The sequence below is a fragment of the Cyphellophora europaea genome (assembly GCF_000365145.1).
Source record: "Cyphellophora europaea CBS 101466 unplaced genomic scaffold supercont1.9, whole genome shotgun sequence".
NCBI lineage: Eukaryota > Fungi > Ascomycota > Eurotiomycetes > Chaetothyriales > Cyphellophoraceae > Cyphellophora > Cyphellophora europaea.
Window position 1 is genome coordinate 536,991 of NW_008481815.1, and position 20,002 is coordinate 556,992.

Genomic DNA, 20,002 nt, shown 5'->3' on the forward strand with positions numbered 1-20,002 from the left:
GAGATGCCGGAAGTGAAGTCACTCTGCGGCTGCACGACCGAGACGCATGTGCTCACGAGCGGACAATACGGACAGCAGCACATCAGCCTTTGCTCTGACAGTGCAGCATGTGGCCAGTCTGAGTGTCCGATTCGATGACTGAGGCGATACTTCCGGCACAGCTGGCAACGCGCGGAGTGACGCGGTTGTGACGCAACGCGGAAAACACATCAAAGGCACGCTCAATCGCCCATCGCAGCCGAGAGCTACTCATATCAAGCATCAAATATAGCTGTCGACACGCGCAGAGATGGTGCAGCTCATCCTTTCCATCAATGCTGGGAGCAGTTCCCTCAAGTGCAGTCTCTACTCGGCTGAAGAGGTCGGCAACACCAACAAGACGCCGAAACTGGACAAGTTGGCCGGTGCGGAGGTCTCGGCAATCGGCACTCAGAAGGCCGGGCTGAAATACACAAAGGGATCCCAAAAGCAGCAAAGCGACCTGGGCCATGTGGAAGATCATGGGAAAGCCTTTGAGCACGTCCTCGACACCTTCTTGAACGACAGCAATGTCGCCGTGAGCGCGAAGGAGGACATCCGCTATGCCTGCCACCGCGTTGTGCGTACGTATTCTCGCCCCCACCATTCCTGCTCTCGTTCTCGCTAAGCAGCCATTCCAGAGGGCGGCGACTTTCGCGACGATGAGCTGATCACTCGCGAAACATTCCACAAGATCGAAGCATTATCTGATCTGGCACCCTTACACAATGCGGCCGCCGTTCAGCTCATGAAAGCGGTCCACGAGAAGCTGCCAAAATGCACCAACGTCGCCTGCTTTGATTCGGCCTTTCATGCCACCATGCCAGAATGCGTCAAATCCTACGCCATCAGCCCCAAGATTGCCATGGAAAAGGGCCTCCGCAAATACGGCTTTCACGGCCTCTCGTACAGTTACGTCCTGAGGGAGACAGCGAGATACCTGAAGAAACCCGTCCCCGAGACGAACATCATCGCCCTTCACCTCGGTAGCGGAGCGTCGGCATGTGCCATCAAGAATGGACAGTCTATCGATACGACCATGGGATTGACGCCAGTTTCAGGTCTTCCTGGAGGCACTCGCTCTGGTGATATCGATCCCAGCCTGGTCTTTCACTACACATCAGACGTGGGAAAGTTGAGTCCGTCGAGCACTACCGATCTACACATCTCTAAAGCTGAAGAGATTCTGAACAAGCAGTCGGGTTGGAAAGCTCTTACAGGCACGTCCGACTTTGCCGAGATTGCCAAAGCTGATGCGCCTGACACTCACAAGCTGGCGTTGGACATCTTCGTCGACCGCATAGTTGGCTACATCGGCAGCTACTATGTCAAGCTTGGGGGAGAGGTCGACGCTCTGGTGTTTGCCGGAGGCATTGGTGAGAAGTCATCATACTTGCGACAGTTGGTAATCTCGAAGGTCTCGTGCCTTGGCTTCGCCATTGAACAGGAACAAAATCAGAACGCCAAGGACAGTGAGATCGTATCTCGCATCGGTTCGTCCGCCAGCTCCCTTACTCTGGTCGTGCAGACGGACGAGGATTGGCAGATGGCTTACCAGACGGCGCTCCATCCGAAAAGATAATCCCTTCGATGCGACCCCCTGCGTTCTCAGCAGATGTTGATTTGGAAATATTCTAAGCGAAGAGGCCGGCGAGGGTGCTGATGGACCTCAGGACATCGCATCATGCGCCATGATGTGGTGCGGCTTCACACTCTGACAGCACGTCTCGGTTGATCAGCTAATCGCCAAGATGTCGACTCTGCACTCAGTCACTCATTCGCGTTGGCCATCCTGACAAATCCTGCACTAACACAAACGCGGCCACTTTAGGCGGCCTAGGCTACCTCAGAAGAACGACTTCAACGTGGTAGTAAGCTACATGCATTGAGTATTCCAATTCTAGTCACTCGACAGCGGGCCTGCGCCTTGAGAGCGAGGTACCGAAGACGAGCTCCAGTGCCGCCTCTGCCGTTGTGCCGAACTTCTCGACTTCACAGCCAGGCCCTTCAACACTATATAGACCTGCAGATGGCGCGCTGCAGTTGTGGCCTCCGCCACTCGGACGCCTCAAGAAGTAAAAACTACGTTACTAGAAGCAACCACCATGGTCTTCACCCTGCTTGTTGCTGCTCTCGTAGCAGCCGGTTGTCTAGACGCTTCGCCGGTGCCCTCCAAAGGTTACACATGCCGTGAATTTACCGTCTCCCTACCTGTGGATAATGTGACAACCATTGTGCCATTCCTCCCGGAGATCGAGTCCGCCGAACAGGCCACCTACTACGCTGATGTTCTCACGACAAGACAGGATTCTGACAGCCCCGCACCTCCAGTCGAATTCTCATCCATAACCAAGACATTCAGCATTGTCGGCGACTACTGTACTCCAAGTAATCCCGGACCCAAAGCCAGCACTGTCCACCTCCTCACACATGGGCTTGGCTTCGATCGCTCATACTGGGACTTCTACCTCCCTTCCAACGCCTCAGACACGCAGTACTCATATATCCATGCTGCCACTGCTGCAGGCTACAGCACAATCTCCTGGAACCGTCTCGGCATTGAGCCTTCCACCATCGGCAACCCGTATACCGAAATCCAAACCACAGTCGAGCTCGCCCTCCTCGCAGGCCTCACCTCCCTCGTCCGCCGCGGAGGTCCCGCCATCACGGGCCTCGCCGGCCCACCCGACAAAGTAATCCACGTTGGCCACTCCTGGGGCTCCATCCTATCCAAAGCCCTCGTCGTCCACGAACCCTCACTCGTTGACGGCGTCGTCCTGACCGGCTACACGGACATCCAAGTGGGCCAAAGCCTCTTCCTCGCCAGTACCGGCTTCCACCTCGCCAATGCCAACCAGCCCTCCCGCTTCCCGCCCACCGAATACTCCAACGGCTTCCTCACCTGGCCCACCCAGTACGCCAACCAATTCGCCTTCCTCGCCTACCCCAACTTTGACCCCTTGGTGCTCGCGCAGGCCGAGAGGACGAAATACCCTTTCGCGCTCGGCGAGTTTCTCAGCGGCGCCGCCATCGCAGGCAACGCTACGGAGTTCGAAGGGCCAGTGTACTACGTTGCCAGCGAGCTTGACACGATCTTCTGCGCGAGTAACTGTACCGGTCTGGTGGGTGAGGATGTGCCGGCTACGAGGGAGGCGTTCCCAGGGGCGGATCTGAAGGTGGACATCATTGAGGGGGCGGGCCATGGCTTGAACCTGCATTATGGCGCGGATAGGGCGTATGCGAAGATTATGGAGTGGGTTGCGGAGAAGTTCTGAGCATTGTGAAGAGGGGAGAAGGGAGAACTCCTTCGGCCGGGCTATAATGGACAGATCTGTGATGTTGAAGTTAACACGACTTTTGCGTCTTCACGAGAAGAGTCAGTTGGCGGCTGGCGACAATGAACTTTGAAACGAGCGCGAGCGGCTCTTCCATGCTTGTGCAAGTGTCCCAGACGCCCTTCTCAAGCAATCTTACTTCTCCTGACAAGGAGCATAAGCAGAAGACGGTAGCCCAGTATATTTTACAAAAGCTCGATGAAGGGCCCCGAGCTTTTGTTTAGCTCCTCCTAATTGAAGAGCCGTGCCAGACGTGCCGATGAAGGAGACTAGCATTGAGCATCAGGCACAAGTATCGGTACAGCTGACAATCTCAACGTGATCGAGCCAGCTCTGCTATTCCTCCCATCTGTACCCCGCCCCCACCAAGGAGCTTCCCCCAAGCCCCGTACAGAGGGTGCCCTCACACCTTAGTCCAGCTAGAAGGCCTCACCCGCTACCGAACCTGGTAAGTCGGCCGAGGGACCTGCAGAAGAGGCTGTGAACCGATCGGCGAGGAATAACGTTGCATCTTGCATGAGAGACCCTTCTCTTGACGAACCAAACTAGGGACGCCTGATGACGATCCCCATGATCCCCACAGAGACTGTCCGGCAGTTGCATTTCGATGTGTTCAGAGGCTCTTTGTTGGAGATGATACAGTACTTCTGGCATTTCGTCCGTGCTGAAGCCTTCATACATGTAGTCTAAAAGTCAGGTACCCTACTACACGCCAGCCCAGGAGCAACAAGTTGTCAGACCTTGCCTCTACCACCACATTTAATCACAGCCGCCATGCCTCTCCCATTCGGCGTCTACCGGGCTGACCACGTCGGCTCTCTACTGCGTGCAGCACCTGTCCTACAAGGCCGCAGTGACGTCGCCGCCAACAAGATCAGTCCCTCGGATCTCCGTGCCATCGAGGACAAGCACATCGCCGACATCGTCACCAAGGAAATCGACTCAGGCCTCCGCTCCATAACCGACGGCGAGTTCCGTCGGGCCTTCTTCCATCTAGACTTCCTACAGCATCTCGACGGCGTGGAGATCCGAGGCGGCCTGCAATCCACCAGCACCAGCAAAGAGGGTTTTATCCCACCCCGACTGGTCGTGACGGGAAAGCTAGGCCACCCCAAACCCATCCAAGTCGACGACTTCCACTTCCTGGAGCAGCAAATCGCGAAAAACGGCGCCACCGGCAAGGTGACGACCAAAGTCTGCATCCCCAGCCCGACCATGGTCCACTTCCGCGGCGGCCGCGACACCATCGACGCGACCGCCTACCCGGACCTCGACCCCTTCTTCGCCGACCTCGCCCGCGTCTACCAAGAAGAACTCGCCGACCTCTACGCCGCCGGCTGCCGGACCGTGCAGCTCGACGACACCAACCTCGCCTACCTCTGCGATCCGGGCATGCGTTCCGAAGCCGAATCCCGCCACGGCGACGCCAACGCCCTCGCGCGCCGCTACGCCCACCTCATCAACAAGAGCATCGAGAAGCGGCCCGGGGACATGACCGTCGGCATCCACCTGTGCCGCGGCAACCACCGCTCCCGCTGGTTCGCGCAGGGCGGCTACGAGCCCGTCGCCGAGGTCCTCTTCAAAGAACTCAATGTCGACGCCTATTTCCTCGAGTTCGACGATGCGCGCTCCGGGGATTTCTCGCCCCTGCGCCACCTGCCGCCCAACAAGGTCGTGGTGCTGGGCGTCATGGGCTCCAAGAAGCCCGAGTTGGACGACAAGGCGGAGATCGTGGGGAGGCTGCACGAGGCGGCGGGGTTTTGTGGGAAAGGGATTGATCAGCTGTGTTTGAGCCATCAGTGCGGGTTTAGCAGTACCATGGAGGGCAACGATCTCAGCGAGGAGCAGCAGTTCGCCAAGATCAGGCTGGAGGTCGAGATCGCGAAGGAGGTTTGGGGTCAGGATCTTTCCAAGTGAAAAAAGAGGCCAAAACGTTGGTGGGTGTGTGTGACATGTAGAGACAAGATTGGGGGGGAAGGGGCTGCTGCTTCAACAAACAGCACAGGAAAAATGAAGGAGAAGGGGGGGGGTTTGGGGAAGGATATGTATCAACTACCTACGCTTTTTGTGTACAGTCAAACAGCGACTGAGAAGCCAAAAACAGCCCTCTGCAGTTCCCCCAGGTCCCCTTCCTCCCCCCCTTTCCCCGGCACTGAGCTTCATCCCACCATACCACCGGTCCCCCAGGACCAAGCCCGCCCTACAGCCTCACCTCCCCCCTCATCCCTTCAGGGGTATCAGGCTGACTCCTAAACCCTCCTCTCTTATACGCCTCCGTCTCCCTCATAGCCTCATCAATCCTCGCCACGGTCGGAAACTCCCTTTGCACATCCACCTTGTACCTCAGCGCGCGATCCACGGCCGCCACGAGCGCCACATCCGCCAAACTGATCTCATCGCCCACACTCCATTTCCCCGCGCACCCCCTCGCCAATTTCTCGTACGCTTCGAGACCCTTGCGCATAAAATGTCCCTGCCACTCCAACTCATCCACCCCCCGGGGCACAATCCACTTGACGACCCTCTGGTTCGTGACGGGCTGCGTGTCCGCGACGATCACGCCGAGCAACTCGCGCACTTTGGCGCGCGCCACCGACTCCGTACTTGGCGGCAACAGTCGCACGTCGTTAAACACGCCCGTGGCCGTCTCCTCCAGAAACTCCAGGATGGCGACGGACTGGCTGATCTTGGCGACTTCGGCGCCCGTGGTGGCGTCGTGCACGACGAGGAGGGGCACGAATTGCGAGGGGTTGAGGGCGGCGTAGGCGGGCGCGTTCTGGCCGGAGGTGAGGAGGTCGATGAATTGGTAGGTTAGCGGGATGGATTTGAGGTGGCAGGCGATGCGGACGCGCGCGCTGCAGGAGGACCCGAAGAAGGTGTAGAGCGTGTATGTGTGTTTGGGGTGGGGGGTCGCCATGTTGGGGTTGGTGGTGCTGGTGTACGATCCTGGAATGGGTGTAGGGAGCAGGCCGCGCGCGAATGGATTTTCCAGGCCGGGGAGAGGCAGCGGGGAGTCGGCGATGGTGCTGAGAGGCCTCTTTGCACGGTGTCAGAAAGTCGTGTTGGTGCTTGCCGCTGCAAAGGTCTGTCGGACTCGTTCTATATTACTGTCGAGGATAGGCCATGAGGCGGAAATCAACGGGAAGGACAGTCGACAGATCCGCGGGAGGAGTTCCGCGGCGACGTGGTGCGGGGAAGGGCGACTTCGGTCATGGGCGGATATCGACCGTGAACCGGCTTGACCGCAAGCCCAGGAGGAGCAAACATGCCTGGGAATAGCCTAGAACAGCGGCAAAGTCGCCTGCAGATGAGCACAATGGTGGATTCGAGGCCCTGGGCCACCGTTGCTGCATGTCAAGAGGAGGTCGAGCTCGACCAGGCGGCGAGGATCAAAATCTAAGATTAGTTGCAAGGCATATCAGAATGGAACAACATTTGTCGGAACTTGAGATCAAGCCATTGTCTAAGTATTGCCTGCCTCATTGGAGCCATTGGTAGACGCTTCAGAGGTATTGGGGTTGGCCGAGGCGGATGGCGATGAGGCAGACACTACCTCTTTCTGCTTAGCCACGTTGAGGATGTGCTCTCCGAGATCACCAGTACCATCAAGCTTCGACATTCGAGACTCGAAGTACTGAGCATCTGCAACAAGCCTAGAGCATGTTAGTATGATCTAGCGTAATCGGCTGGCAACATACCTGTCTTTGGCAGCCTCACTGCGGAGTTCCACCTCACCGAAGCCCTTCTCCCAGGACTGTCTGTAATTCTGAAAGACAGGGCCCATGATACCAGCCACAATAGATTCGGGCAAGTGCTTTCCCAACACCTTCTGTAATGTTGCCGTCTCCTTAGTCAAGGTTTCCATATATGGCGAGACTGCCACGGACTTGTTCTTGGCTGCTTCTTCCCAATCGACCGCCTTCATCGACTTGACGTGCATAGCGGCGCGTCCAGACATGATTTCGACCAGCTTCTCATGAATGGCCATCTGGTGTTCCTGCAGACGGCGCTTGACATTGTCGAACTCGGACATTGTTTGCTGCATTGCCGATTGAGCGAGATGTCGCCGGAAGAACTCGCGTATGTACGGTGTCAGAGCCACAATGAACGATAGAGCCTGGGATGACAACGCCAAATGCTTAGTAGTGATATTCTTGAGTCCTGCAGACCGTGTTGCACCAGCACCAAGAATGAGCTGAGACGACCGACTATTGAATATCTTCAGCGTATTGAGCAAAGCACCGGCGATCTCAGAAGACATGCTAGGTATTCCAGCCGCTAGATGCTCGAATTGCTCAAGCGACGCCAACATCGCGGCAGCAGATTCGGGCAGGATGTATTTCTGTTCATCGAGCGTGGCCAGTCGCACCTTGGTGTCTTTCGACGGCGTAGATGTCCCATTGGTAGTCGTTCCATTGGTCGTAGGCTGTGATGCTTTACTAGTCTCCCACACTTTTGTGCTCTCGAGCCAGACAGCTTGGTCATCGGTGCTACCAGCCTGTACTTGGCTCAATATGAGACTCTCGTGTTCGCCGAAATCTTTGGCATCCCATTTGTCGGCGTCCAGCACCTTGATGACATTCGCCGTCTGCGACTCGCCGAATTTCGTGACGAATTCCTTGATCTGACTATCCAGAACTGCTTTGAGACCGGTGCCACTGCGGCCAGAAATAGCCTCGCACTCATCTGCAAAGAGTCTGTTCAGAGTGAAATACTTCAGGAAGTCGTTCAAAGGCAGGTCTGCGTTTTGCTGCGACCGTACTTTGACCACTTTCGTCAGTTGGTTTTGGATAAGATCCACGCCTTCGCCAAGAAGACTTGAAAGGTCTAAGGCTTGCTGCATTTCCTGCTGGACGCTGCTCATGGATCGAGGTCTGCCAGCGGCTCGTGGACTCGCAGCTCGCTCAGGGTCGGGAGACTTGACGGACCCATCTGGTAGGTTGCTGGTAATGTCGAGAAGGATTTTGACTTGTACGCTCAATCTCCTCATGGCTTCACTGGTATTAGTGTAGATACTGGCAAGCATATTGTACCAGTCCTCCGGGTCCAATGCCCGAAGGTTGCGGGCTAGAATCGAAGACTTCTCCTGCTGTGATAGGCCTCTACCTCCGTGTGTAGATGCTGATATACTCGAGACGGCATCGTCATCGTTGGAGCTAGGAAGCTGCTTCCTGATTATGTTCTTAATCTCGCGTAGCACAAGTGCTCGAAACGCGGTTGCGGCCGGTATGGTGTGTTTCGCTCGCGCAAGGCCTTTCATCTCCGCTTCGAGCTCAGCCCGGAGCTCGTTGCCAATGTTCATATAACCGGGAAATGCCGACGGCATCCTTTTCTGACCGGGCTTCGGCCTGTTGAAACTCGAACCCCATCTTTCCAGTGTCGTTGAAGTGTTCGTCTTCTCTACATGTCGTCTGAGATCGTTGAGAAGTGATGTGTGAAAACGATCCTCATAGCCTTTCCCAATACGGAACCGTATTTGCCCAAGATCTTCAAAAGCCCCGTCAAGTGCTTTGATACTGCTTAGATCGCGTCTGCTGTATCTCTCCTCAATTACTCCATTGCGATGTAAGCTTTCCTTACCCCGTATAAGCCGTTCAACGTCGTCGAGATTATCCAAAACACCATCAATTTCTCCTTTATCGACAAGATCTTCACACTCGCGCACGGCGCTGACGATGTCTTCGAGTTGCATGATAGCTTCGGCCAACTTTCGTACATTCTCTCGGCGCTGCTTCAGATTGACCACCTTCAGACCGTCCATCGCCATTTCCTTGTCCAGTTTAGCCAAGTCTTTGCGCAGTTTCTGTATCCGTTCGATCGAGCCTTCGGCTTCGGCATGCAACTCGCGTAACGACCCCAGAGCCGAGAAGAATGACTTTGACGCGGTCGATATTGACGATATTAGGTGAACTTCCACCGTATCCATGTACCACGACAGCTTCTCCTGCAATATAGCATTGGTGGCCAATGACTTTCGACCCGTAGGAGTGGCTTTAGGATCTCGAACTAGCTCAGCATTCTCCGACACAATGTCGAACGTCCGGGGGTTCTCTAGATGGAAATCGTCCTCGGAGTAGACTGGTGGTATGGTTGAAAGTGGCGTGACGGCGGACCTCTTCTGCGCACTCGCTCTTCGTTTCGGTGATGGGGTCTCCACAGGAGAAGTGAGTAGAGAGCTCGTTGAGCTAGTCCGCGAAACCCCAGGCCGTCTTGCCAGTGCAGCCTGCCATTCCTCATCTCTTGAATTTGTGCGGTCTCTTTGGAAAAGTGCTGTGTCTCCATCCGATTCACTCTTGGCCCGCTGAAACGCCTCGTACAACGAGCCGACTTGTGCAAGATATGGGTGGAATGCTTTGGACTCGATATGCGGAATATTCGTCAGGGCGACGGGCGGAATATCGCGTTGCGTAGGCGCTTTGTATCCTGATCCTGAGAGTGGAGCGTGTGCCTGCAGCCCTGTCCGCTGGATTGGGTGTTGTAGAAGCGTAGATATGGCATTCTGCCCTAGCTCCGGTGTTGCGTTGCGATTCTCAGCTGTGTTCAACGCTCCACCGATGCTTGTCATCGAGCTGGCCGTAGACCCCCGATGAAAATGCCCACGAGAGGGTCTTGGCTGTGGCGTCAGGGGCGTCGTTGGGAATGGATATCCCACCGAAGGAGATATGGCGGTAGGTGAGGCGAAGGTGTCTTGCGACCCTCGCTGTGGAGAGGCCATCTATGCAGAAGGGATCTGGCTCTTTGGGTTTTCATGAGGGACAGGACATGCGCGTGAGTATCATCTTCTTGGTTGAGCGACGAATCGTTGATTGCGTTCAAACACGCCAACTCGACGTGCTATAAAAACTGAAGCGTGTGAGCAGGGCAGCGCGAATCTCGAGCATGTCTGGCCGTTCATTGCTGTAAGCGACGAGGCCGCCAAGCAAGGAACGGCGTTTCTAAACTCCGATCTTAAAGTGCATGCATTAGCGGGAAATCGCGCGTCGCGGGTCGCGCTGATTTCGACGCGTCGCTTTCCCCTTGACTTTTGCTCCCCGCTTCCTGCGCTTCTCTATCGAACGATCACACCATAAAATACCACAGCAGCCATGGACTCAAGATCAACATATTCGCTCAGCGTGCTTCCGGGGTCCCTCGATCCAGAAGACCATCGACGCACCGAAACCCAGGCGAAGTTGAAAGAATTCATCCTAGCATTTCAACTCGACGGCGCCTACATCTACCGCGACCAGATCAGAGAGAATGTCCTCGTCAAGCAGTATTATTGCGATGTTGATATCGCGCATATGATCTCATACAATGAAGAGCTGGCTCACAGACTCACAACAGATCCGGCCGACATCATCCCTCTTTTCGAGGCTGCTCTTAAGCAGTGCACCCAACGGATCGTCTATCCTCAACAACCCAAAATCGACCTCCCTCAACATCAACTTTTACTTCATTCCTCAATAGCTCAACTGTCCATACGTGACCTGAACGCGACTAACGTTGCACACTTGGTCCGCATTCCAGGTATTGTTATTGGGGCTTCAGTACTGTCCTCCAAGGCCACATTACTCGCCATTCAATGTCGAAGCTGTGGCTATGTAGACCACATTGCAGTCGAGGGCGGCATTTCGGGCGTGACGCTTCCTCGACTGTGTGGCCGTCCCAAGGCTCCCGGCACGAGCGAGCCCGGCGAGCAGTGTCCTATGGACCCCTACTTCGTCTCGCACGAGTCATCGCAATTCATTGACTCGCAAATTATTAAGCTGCAAGAAGCTCCTGATGCTGTTCCAGTCGGCGAGCTTCCCCGACACATCATTGTCTCTGCAGATCGTTACCTCACCAATCGTGTCGTTCCAGGCTCGCGCTGCACAGTCATGGGAGTGTTTTCCATCTACTCGGCGCAAAAGTCTGGTGGCAAGAAGGACACTGTTGCAATCCGCAACCCTTACCTGCGTGCTGTCGGCATCACCACCGATATCGACCATACTCTAAAAGGCGCACAGACCTTCACGGAAGAGGAAATTCAGGAATTTGAAGAAATGTCCCGTCTCCCAGATATCTATGAGCGCTTTGCCAGATGCATAGCCCCTTCAATTTATGGCAACGCCGACATCAAAAAGGCTGTCGCTTGCCTGCTCATGGGCGGTAGCAAAAAGGTTCTCCCCGACGGCATGAAGCTACGTGGCGACATCAATGTGCTCTTGCTGGGTGATCCTGGTACGGCGAAGTCGCAACTCCTGAAATTCACCGAAAAGGTCTCACCCATCGCCATTTACACTTCTGGAAAGGGCTCCTCCGCGGCTGGTCTTACAGCCTCGGTCCAACGGGACACTCAGACGCGCGAATTCTACCTCGAGGGTGGTGCCATGGTCCTGGCCGACGGCGGCGTCGTCTGCATCGACGAATTCGATAAGATGCGCGACGAGGATCGGGTGGCCATCCACGAGGCTATGGAACAACAGACCATCTCCATCGCCAAAGCAGGTATTACGACCATTCTCAACGCGCGCACGTCTGTGCTGGCCGCCGCCAACCCGATCTTTGGACGCTACGACGACCTCAAGTCCCCCGGCGAGAACATCGATTTCCAAACCACGATCCTCTCGCGTTTCGACATGATCTTCATCGTGCGCGACGACCACGACCGGAACCGCGACGAGACCATCGCAAAGCACGTCATGGGCATCCACATGGGCAACGGAGGCAGTGCAGAGGACCAAGTCGAGGCCGAGTTCTCCGTCGAGAAAATGAAACGCTACATCAGTTTCTGCAAGTCGTACGTTGGCCCCCTTTTTTTCCTCCCCCCGAAATTTCCACCTTGAGAGAACCTTTTTCCCCCCCACTGACACTATCTGTCTCTCACTTGATAGACGCTGCGCGCCACGCCTGTCCCCCGCCGCCTCCGAGAAGCTCTCCTCCCACTTCGTCTCGATCCGCAACCGCGTCGCCCAATCCGAAAAGACGGCCAACCTCCGCTCCTCCATCCCGATCACAGTGCGCCAGCTCGAAGCCATCATCCGCATTACCGAGTCGCTCGCCAAGATGACCCTGTCGGCCGTCGCGGACGAGACGCACGTCGACGAGGCGATCCGTCTCTTTTTGGCGTCGACCATGGATGCCGTCGCGCAAGGGGAGGGCGCGGCGGGTGCAGGTGTCGGCGGCAACAGGGATTTGATGGAGGAGGTGGCGAGGGTGGAGGAGGAGTTGAGGAAGAGGTTGCCGATTGGGTGGAGCACGAGTTTGGGGACGTTGAAGAGGGAGTTTGTCACGGGGAGGGGGTATAGTGAGGCAGCGCTGAGTCGGGCGTTGTTGGTGCTGCAGAGGAGGGAGACGGTGCGGTTGAGAAATGGAGGGGCGCAGGTGTATCGGAGTGGTGTGTGATCGGTATTCAAAATGGGCTTGTGGATGGGACGCGGCCAGGATTGATGATGAGTGTACGATTTGATGACGTGGGTTGAATTGCAGGCTACTCTAATCTCTACGGCAATGAATGAGTCTGGTGTGCTATCTGGGAGGAGAGTCACGACTGGGACTAGACGGATGTTCGTCTGTGTGACGAGCAAAGAGAATTCTTTGTAACATTCTTTTCGGAATCTTCCACCGGCGTGCGGTGCTGCAGCTACTGCAAAGCTCTTTTACGTGACTAGATAACCATTGCCACATATTCTGCAATCATTCGAGAAAGACACCTCAGTTTCTCCTGATCTTGGTGAAAGTCAGGAGAGCCACATGAAATGGTGTTTTCGGGCAACGCTCAAGACTCGTGCAGACGACGTTCCGCGTTGATATCATCATTCGAAGGCTTATGCCAACCCTAGGTAACACGTTAAGAGCTAGGAGGGTGCCTACCCTTCTGAGGGGGAAGGCAGACAGATGGTAGTATCCAGTCATTCCCACCAGTCTTGCTGGTCCTCGACGAGATTCGGGGGATAGGGAAGAGGAAGATCTTAAGTAGTCTGCCACAGCTGACATCTCAAATAGCATGTTGTGGGCGGGAAATGTTTGCTCGGCAGAATGCGATAGTGAGGAGCATCTACCTGTAGCGGTAGCATTGCACTTTGTGTGTCTGAGGAGCGCGAAATGGCCTTAGTCCAGCGGCACGGGAAAGAGTATTCCCGCGAGACCTTGCGTAGATGCGATTGTCGCATACTTGACGAGAGCTTTCTGTGCCACAGGTGGGGGTGATGTGAACTTTTAGAACCAGTGCGCATGTATGCGTACGGCGAGACGTTGAAGAGTATGTGACCATACGACTTCGTCGCCACGGAAGCGGTCTCCTTCACTGTCTGAGGAAAGACTCGGGGGTTCCTCGACTAGGCTCGTCTGTAGAGGTCAGGGATTCAAGAGCATTGCGTTGATGTCAGTGGCATGCTGGCCGTGACCGCCTAGTGAGTCGTCTTGCAGGTGCTGCTGACTTACCGTCGGACATTTCATGAACCTGCGCTGTTGATTTGAGAAGGCCTTTCTTGGCGTGTGCCCAGATGCTAAAAGAAGCCTATGCATCCGACAGTTCAGCCTTGTAATATTGACGTGAATAAAACTCGATTCGGTTGCTCTGTGTCGTGCTCTGAGGAATCCGATGCAAGTTCGGAGGTCTAGATCTGGTGACAGCAGCTCTGCACAGGAAGCGGCCGGTCCTCTGAACAGACGGTGGCCGGGATTAGATCGAGTGCCGAGATGTATTTGTCAATTGACAATTCCGAGCTCAGATCTCGGGGTTGCGAGCTTACGACACCGCGTCCGAACCTTTTGTGGCTTGTCGTGAAAGCGGATAAGAAACCCGAGTGAGCACAGACGGATCGAGGCGTCGTTTAGAGACAAGTGCCGACTTGGATTCGGTTAAGCAAGCGAGGCAGGCTTACCCTTGTCGGGTCCGATGTGCTAGATTCTAGCCAGGCGAGAGCAGTCAATCAGGCTGACTCGCTCAGCACTCTGACTGCAGCCTCGTGCAAGCGGTGGGACGATGCAGTTCATGTACCCACGAGATCGTCGAACCCCTGCCAGCCAAGGCAGGTAGGATGATCAGCGGGTATGCTGGTAGACAGATTTGTTCAAATGCGGGCGAGATAGACACCTTTTGGGCACCAGAACATGTGCATGGCAGAGTGATGCAAACATGCCCGATGCACAGATCAGCACCTCGCTCCCCACGGGAAAACGTGCCTGAAGGGTGATCAGCGCCCATGAGGAAGACGGGCGAATGGATGCTGTCCTGCTTTTCCTGAGCAGGTCATTGCCAAGGTTGCGGTTGCAGCGACCACTTCCGTATTTTCAGGTTCACGCCTGTAACAAGGCAGCCAAGAGCGAGGCTCTATCTAGATAGCAACAATGTGCTGTGCTCGAGGAAGTCGGCCTCACACCGATGAGCACTGGCAGCAGACAAGCTCTTTGGTGCTGGTATTTTAGCGCTGTAGATACTGGGCAGCATGATGCGACTTGCGTCAGGGTGGGGTACAGGCAGACAAGAGGAGGTTTGCAAAGGGATCGTTTCGTCGGCGCGGACGGTGTATCATTGGGTACTCATTCGCAACCCGAGGCCACCAATTACGAAGAGGAAATTGGTGCTAATGACGATGATGTGCGCGAAAGGCAATTTGGAATGTCTTGTTTGCACGATAGACGGCGGCGCACACCATGGCACTGAGGGTAGCTGGTGATCTGTGGCACGCCCCGGTGGTAGGCACAGCTAGGGTAGTTGCGAAGGGATGAATCCGACTCGTCGGACTAGATACTGAGGCAAGAGACGATCGACATGGCTCGGTGCATTCTGGCGCTCATGACGCTGGGGCGCGTTCGCCAATGCACCCTAAAAGCGTACGCCAACCCCGGAAATTGAAGATGCCTGTTCCGTATCAGGCTGTCTCATCATATGCAAGGCTCAAACCTCCCTGCAAGTAAGCGCCTGCGTGCTCCGCTGGGTACGAGCAGGGTGGCAGTGGCAGGTACCTTTCAGTAAAGGACGTCGCCGGAAATGGTATGACCATCATCCTGGCTGAAGCGTCTAAGGGTGTAGACGGGGCAAGCCACCACCCCTTCCGCGTAACTGCGGCTTTTCCGTCCCTAAACGCTTGACCTGGCTGCACGTCAAATAGTGGCTCCAAGATCTCGAGAGATCTGACAACGCCACAAAGACTGCCCTGAGATCGCGTTCGGCCGCCTTCACACGCAGCTGTCTCATTTCCAACATAGCACATAGTCGACGAGGGCCCAGTCTCAATGGACGCCCGTGTGGCTGCTAGTCAATCCTGTCGGGCAATGCACACAATTTAAAATACCGAGCCGAATATTGACGAGCCAACGGCGCGCAGCCCTGCAGAGCGACTATCATCGCTGCGACGTTAACGCCTTCTTCAAGCATTCGCTTATGCTCAGCAGACCACTTTTCGCGAGAACAGCCACCAACTCTGGGGTTGCAGGCCCCGCTTGACAATTGACCGGGAGACCAATGCTATCATGGTTCATCATACTTCCGAGGAACCCCGAGCTCTAGCCCGCAATAATCAATCTTCGGTTACTACCTAGCCCAGCTGCTAACCGAGTTGGTAGCTGGAGGGGACTGACCATGTTCGAATGCATAGTACGATGCGCTGTGTCCATGCCCTTCATGTCTCGTTTGAGCTCCTGGCATCCGAACTTTATGTCGTTTGTGTCCTTAAGCGGCATTTGCATCTAATCAGTGACCCTGTCGACACGTGAGTACATCTACCACTCACTTCCTAAGTAGTGCTCGCTTGAATCTATAAGGACTACTGCGTTCGCATTGCCGCTAGTGGGAGACTCTAAATGTATTGCATACATATGGTGCCCCTCAGTCCAAGGTTTTCTGTATGCCGACTACACCTCGAAAACGAAAGGCGACTTTCAGTACTTCAGCACCCAGAAGATCGCTGAGACTTGCAACGGCGACGACCACTCAGCAAGAGATACTGGCTGAGCCCGCACGCGCACCCGCCCCCACACCCGAGTCCGAGTCTGAGCCTGGGATTCCCCGAACGAACCCCGACCACCAACACAGGGACGTCGTCCACAATTTGGACAAGTCCGTCCCAGAATCTGAGCCATCTATTGAAATGGAACTGGTCATTGCGCCACCGAATCGCATTGCTGCTGGGTCCAAGCTAGGTTCGCCACTTGTGGTGACTTTCAAAGCATCCAAGCTGAGGCGTAGGCCAGTGACCGCAGAGGGCGGCGAAGGACAGGACCTGAGCGGCGTATGGGCCTACATTTCTTTGATGAGCGAAGACAAAAGTCGAACCCTCGCACCGCCACGAACCGACCTGCTCCGCGGCCACCCAGCTGCGTCAATACATCCTCTCGACTCTGCTGCCCAGCGAGGAGGCAGTTCATTTGCCTATGCGGCGTTTCCAGACCTGACCATCACAGCGCCTGGTCGATATTGTTTCTGTATCAACGTGTTTGACATGAACAGGTATGTTAGCTCAAGGTCTGTCTAGAAAGAGTTGCTGACCGTATACCAGCCGGTATAGCTCAGACGGGCAGTCAACAACCACTAAGCTCCTACCAGCACTACACACCCATGTCTTTGATGTCATAGAAGACACACACTTTGCACCCCGACAAGGTCAGCTCAAAACTTGCCACGCTCTTGTATCAGATCGGCTGACATGAGAACTAGATCCGAAGACGGAGAGTACAATCAATCAACTGCGAGCTATGGGAGTCCGAATTTGACGGGTAGCCGAGTGGATCGGACGGTCGAGCGCCTCACTGGGGCTTCGTTCGTTCATTGTATTGTATGACCAAGGACAGCACACCTGAAACAGACAGATGTTAGACTATAATAGAAGGCAATCCTTGCTCAAGACACAATACGGAGTAGCAAGGGGACATTCCATGCACGATTCACTGCCTGAAAATAGACTTTACACGTGGGGCTTCCCATGGCTGCCGCTGGTTGGCCCCTGGGAGAATCCGCCTCTTGGCGTTCCAGGACGCGTTTTGACAACTTCTCCATCTCGACTACAAGACTGCGCGCTCCGGAACTTGGCCCCAGATCTGTTCTCACCTTGAATGCAAGCACCCCTCAACATTCCGCGCCTTGTGAATTTCTTCCGAGTCGTGGACTTGCTGTCGCACCCCCAGACTTGCCGGTGGATGCCCACGATACTGAGGCATCACCGGGGTCTGCCCCTCGTTACACCGGCGTTACACAGCGCCGTGTGTCCCAGCCGCCGGGTCGGAGGAGGGCGCCATGCCAGAACCCCAGCGTCCGGGCCCGTTGCAGGACCTCTCCAATTACAATCAGGCTGCCAACCCACCAGACGCCTCCGAGGCGAATCCGCGTCTGGACCCTCAGCTCTTAAACGAGAACTCGATGCATGACGACTTCGACGGCCACGTCCTCTTGACTCCGCCGCCCCAGCCTGACTACACGAATCCTCTTGATAAGATGACGGTGACAACATCCCCAGTCACAATATCAGGTGTGCCCCAGCAGGCGCATGACGAAAGTGGTTCGGGGGCGTGGGAACGTGACGGCCGTCACGAAGATCCATCTTCTACCGCCGCTATCCAGGAACCAGTGTCGCTGCTCAATGGTCTGCATATCCGCACCGATGTTGGCCCAATGCGCCGCCTGAATTCAGATCAGTCCATCAGTTCCGAATACCGGCTGCGCTCGAGCGCCTCGGCTGCAAGTCTGCCACGTCGCGCTCCTAGTGTGAGGGCGGCACTTCATTCAACTGCTGGATCGCTGTCTCCTGGGTCGGTCATATCTTCCCCGCAGATTGCAGCTATGCTGGACATTACTCCTCTGCCATCCCCGACCATGAGTGCCTTTGAGACTTGGAAGCACGTTTCTAGGACGAGATCGCGGAATTCTTCGATTTCCTCCAGATCTGATCTTCCCCCCTCACTTTTCCCGCCCCTGTCTTCACCTCCAACATCTCCGCGAAAGAAGCAGTATTCAGGCTTGACGCAGGGTTCTGCACGGTCATCATTGGATGAGACAGAAAGGAACCGAAGTATTAGTGACTACATCCCGGACACTTTGGCCATTCCAAAGCCTCGAAACATTGCGGTGTCCGGCTCCGGTCCCATCGAGGATCCTGTCACAGCACAATCAGCCCTCCAGCGGGAGGAGTACCTCGGCGAGACCAGAGGCATAGTCACGCCCGTCGCCGAAGCCGGACAGCTTCCAATTAGGAATGATGCCACTCACGAAGAAGAGCCGGCGCCCAAGCGACAGAAGCGAGAGATTTTCAAAGCCACCAGTATCCACAACGGTCAACCACGGATGTACGAAGGTCTCCGGGAGTTGGGCAAGGGCACTTTCAGCAAAGTCTATCTGGCAGTACGCAAAGTGCATGACCGCAAAGACACTCTTGACTACAACCAGGACAGCGTCAACATGGCCGGCGTCCGAGCACGTTCACGACGACTGGTAGCTATCAAAGTGGTCGAACACGGTCCAGCCGGTGGCGCCGATGCCGAACGAATCGAGACTTCGTTGAAAAGGGAAGTGGAACTACTCAAAGCGGTACAACATCCGTGTCTCGTCCATCTCAAGGCGTTTGGAACGGATGGCGCCCAGCGCGCATTGCTTGTGATGAATTACTGCCCGGGAGGTGATCTATTCGACGTGGCGAGCACCAAGCTTGAAGTGCTGACTCCGTCGTTGGTGAGAAGAATCTTCGCTGAGTTGGTCTCGGCCACTCGGTATCTCCACCAGAAATTTATTGTTCACCGTGACATCAAGCTTGAGAGTAGGTGTTTTGGTCATGTCAGATGCGCTTGAGTCTCGTGCTAATCACCACAGATGTGCTTCTGAACATTCCTATTCAAGTGCACCCTGATGTGCCAGACTGGCAAACACTGGATCGGGCTGTCATTACGTTGACTGATTTAGGACTGTCGAGACGCATCCCAGAGCCACCCGAGAGCCCCTTGCTCACGACTCGGTGTGGTAGCGAGGACTACGCGGCGCCGGAGATCCTGATGGGCCAGCCGTACGATGGGCGCCAAACAGATGCGTGGGCGTTGGGGGTTCTCCTGTACGCATTGATGGAAGGCAGACTTCCTTTTGACCCTCTCCCAGGTGCGCGAGGCGACCCAGCCACTCTACGATCACGTACGCCTCACCGTGTCGCTCGGTGCGAATGGGCATGGGTCCGCTACGGAGACGAAGACGGCGATTGGGATCCGGTCAAGGGGAAGGAGCTCGAGGGTGGCTATAAATGCGTTGACGGTCTGCTCAGGCGCAGCGCTCGACGTAAGCCTCTAGAAGAGATACGGCAGATGCCATGGGTCACGGAGGGTGTCCGGATCGATGGTGGGTTGAGATGGGTCGAGGAGGAGGCCATGTAACAACAATATATCCCAGGGTGGCGGGTCTTTCTTGATCCTGCGCAACATGTTTCAGTATCCCGGCGGCAATGTTATACATCCACAGATACCCAAAACCAAGACAACGAATGATACCCATCACAACCTCTTTCTCAACTCGTGGATCAAGTCTCGGAGTCCGGAGGTCCAACTCCGGCGTAACTCGCATTAGCGGCACTGCGATTGGCTGCAAGCAGAATTGGGGAAAAGATCGGCAGGGCGGGCGCGAACCCGGAGCGGAGCTTGAGCCTCGAACAAATTGTCTAAAGCTGCGACATCTTTCTGGGGGACCTTCATGTCGGTGTGCAAGAGGCTTGAGT

General features: G+C 55.5%; 8 protein-coding genes across 8 annotated transcripts; 6 read left to right on the forward strand and 2 right to left on the reverse strand.

Annotated features, from left to right (window-relative positions):
• Nucleotides 1-289: 289 nt before the first annotated feature.
• HMPREF1541_08673 (acetate kinase) lies at nt 290-1,600 on the forward strand (the record flags this gene model as incomplete). Its single annotated transcript, XM_008722992.1, has 2 exons — nt 290-602; nt 660-1,600. The coding sequence occupies 2 exons, from the start codon at nt 290-292 to the stop codon at nt 1,598-1,600; spliced, it is 1,254 nt and encodes a 417-aa protein (XP_008721214.1).
• A 523-nt stretch (nt 1,601-2,123) lies between these two features.
• HMPREF1541_08674 (uncharacterized protein) lies at nt 2,124-3,293 on the forward strand (the record flags this gene model as incomplete). Its single annotated transcript, XM_008722993.1, has 1 exon — nt 2,124-3,293. One exon carries the CDS (start codon nt 2,124-2,126, stop codon nt 3,291-3,293), a length of 1,170 nt encoding a protein of 389 aa, XP_008721215.1.
• An 834-nt stretch (nt 3,294-4,127) lies between these two features.
• HMPREF1541_08675 (uncharacterized protein) lies at nt 4,128-5,270 on the forward strand (the record flags this gene model as incomplete). The annotated part of the gene is made up of 1 exon (XM_008722994.1): nt 4,128-5,270. One exon carries the CDS (start codon nt 4,128-4,130, stop codon nt 5,268-5,270), a length of 1,143 nt encoding a protein of 380 aa, XP_008721216.1.
• A 283-nt stretch (nt 5,271-5,553) lies between these two features.
• On the reverse strand, nt 5,554-6,270 carry HMPREF1541_08676 (maleylacetoacetate isomerase; the record flags this gene model as incomplete). Its single annotated transcript, XM_008722995.1, has 1 exon — nt 5,554-6,270. One exon carries the CDS (start codon nt 6,268-6,270, stop codon nt 5,554-5,556), a length of 717 nt encoding a protein of 238 aa, XP_008721217.1.
• Nucleotides 6,271-6,816: 546 nt separating this feature from the next.
• HMPREF1541_08677 (uncharacterized protein) lies at nt 6,817-10,068 on the reverse strand (the record flags this gene model as incomplete). The annotated part of the gene is made up of 2 exons (XM_008722996.1): nt 6,817-7,006; nt 7,052-10,068. The coding sequence occupies 2 exons, from the start codon at nt 10,066-10,068 to the stop codon at nt 6,817-6,819; spliced, it is 3,207 nt and encodes a 1,068-aa protein (XP_008721218.1).
• A 370-nt stretch (nt 10,069-10,438) lies between these two features.
• On the forward strand, nt 10,439-12,719 carry HMPREF1541_08678 (uncharacterized protein; the record flags this gene model as incomplete). Its single annotated transcript, XM_008722997.1, has 2 exons — nt 10,439-12,114; nt 12,209-12,719. 2 exons carry the CDS (start codon nt 10,439-10,441, stop codon nt 12,717-12,719), a joined length of 2,187 nt encoding a protein of 728 aa, XP_008721219.1.
• Nucleotides 12,720-16,408: 3,689 nt separating this feature from the next.
• On the forward strand, nt 16,409-16,967 carry HMPREF1541_08679 (uncharacterized protein; the record flags this gene model as incomplete). Its single annotated transcript, XM_008722998.1, has 2 exons — nt 16,409-16,767; nt 16,826-16,967. The coding sequence occupies 2 exons, from the start codon at nt 16,409-16,411 to the stop codon at nt 16,965-16,967; spliced, it is 501 nt and encodes a 166-aa protein (XP_008721220.1).
• A 583-nt stretch (nt 16,968-17,550) lies between these two features.
• On the forward strand, nt 17,551-19,664 carry HMPREF1541_08680 (uncharacterized protein; the record flags this gene model as incomplete). The annotated part of the gene is made up of 2 exons (XM_008722999.1): nt 17,551-19,063; nt 19,117-19,664. 2 exons carry the CDS (start codon nt 17,551-17,553, stop codon nt 19,662-19,664), a joined length of 2,061 nt encoding a protein of 686 aa, XP_008721221.1.
• Between the last annotated feature and the right edge of the window lie 338 nt (nt 19,665-20,002).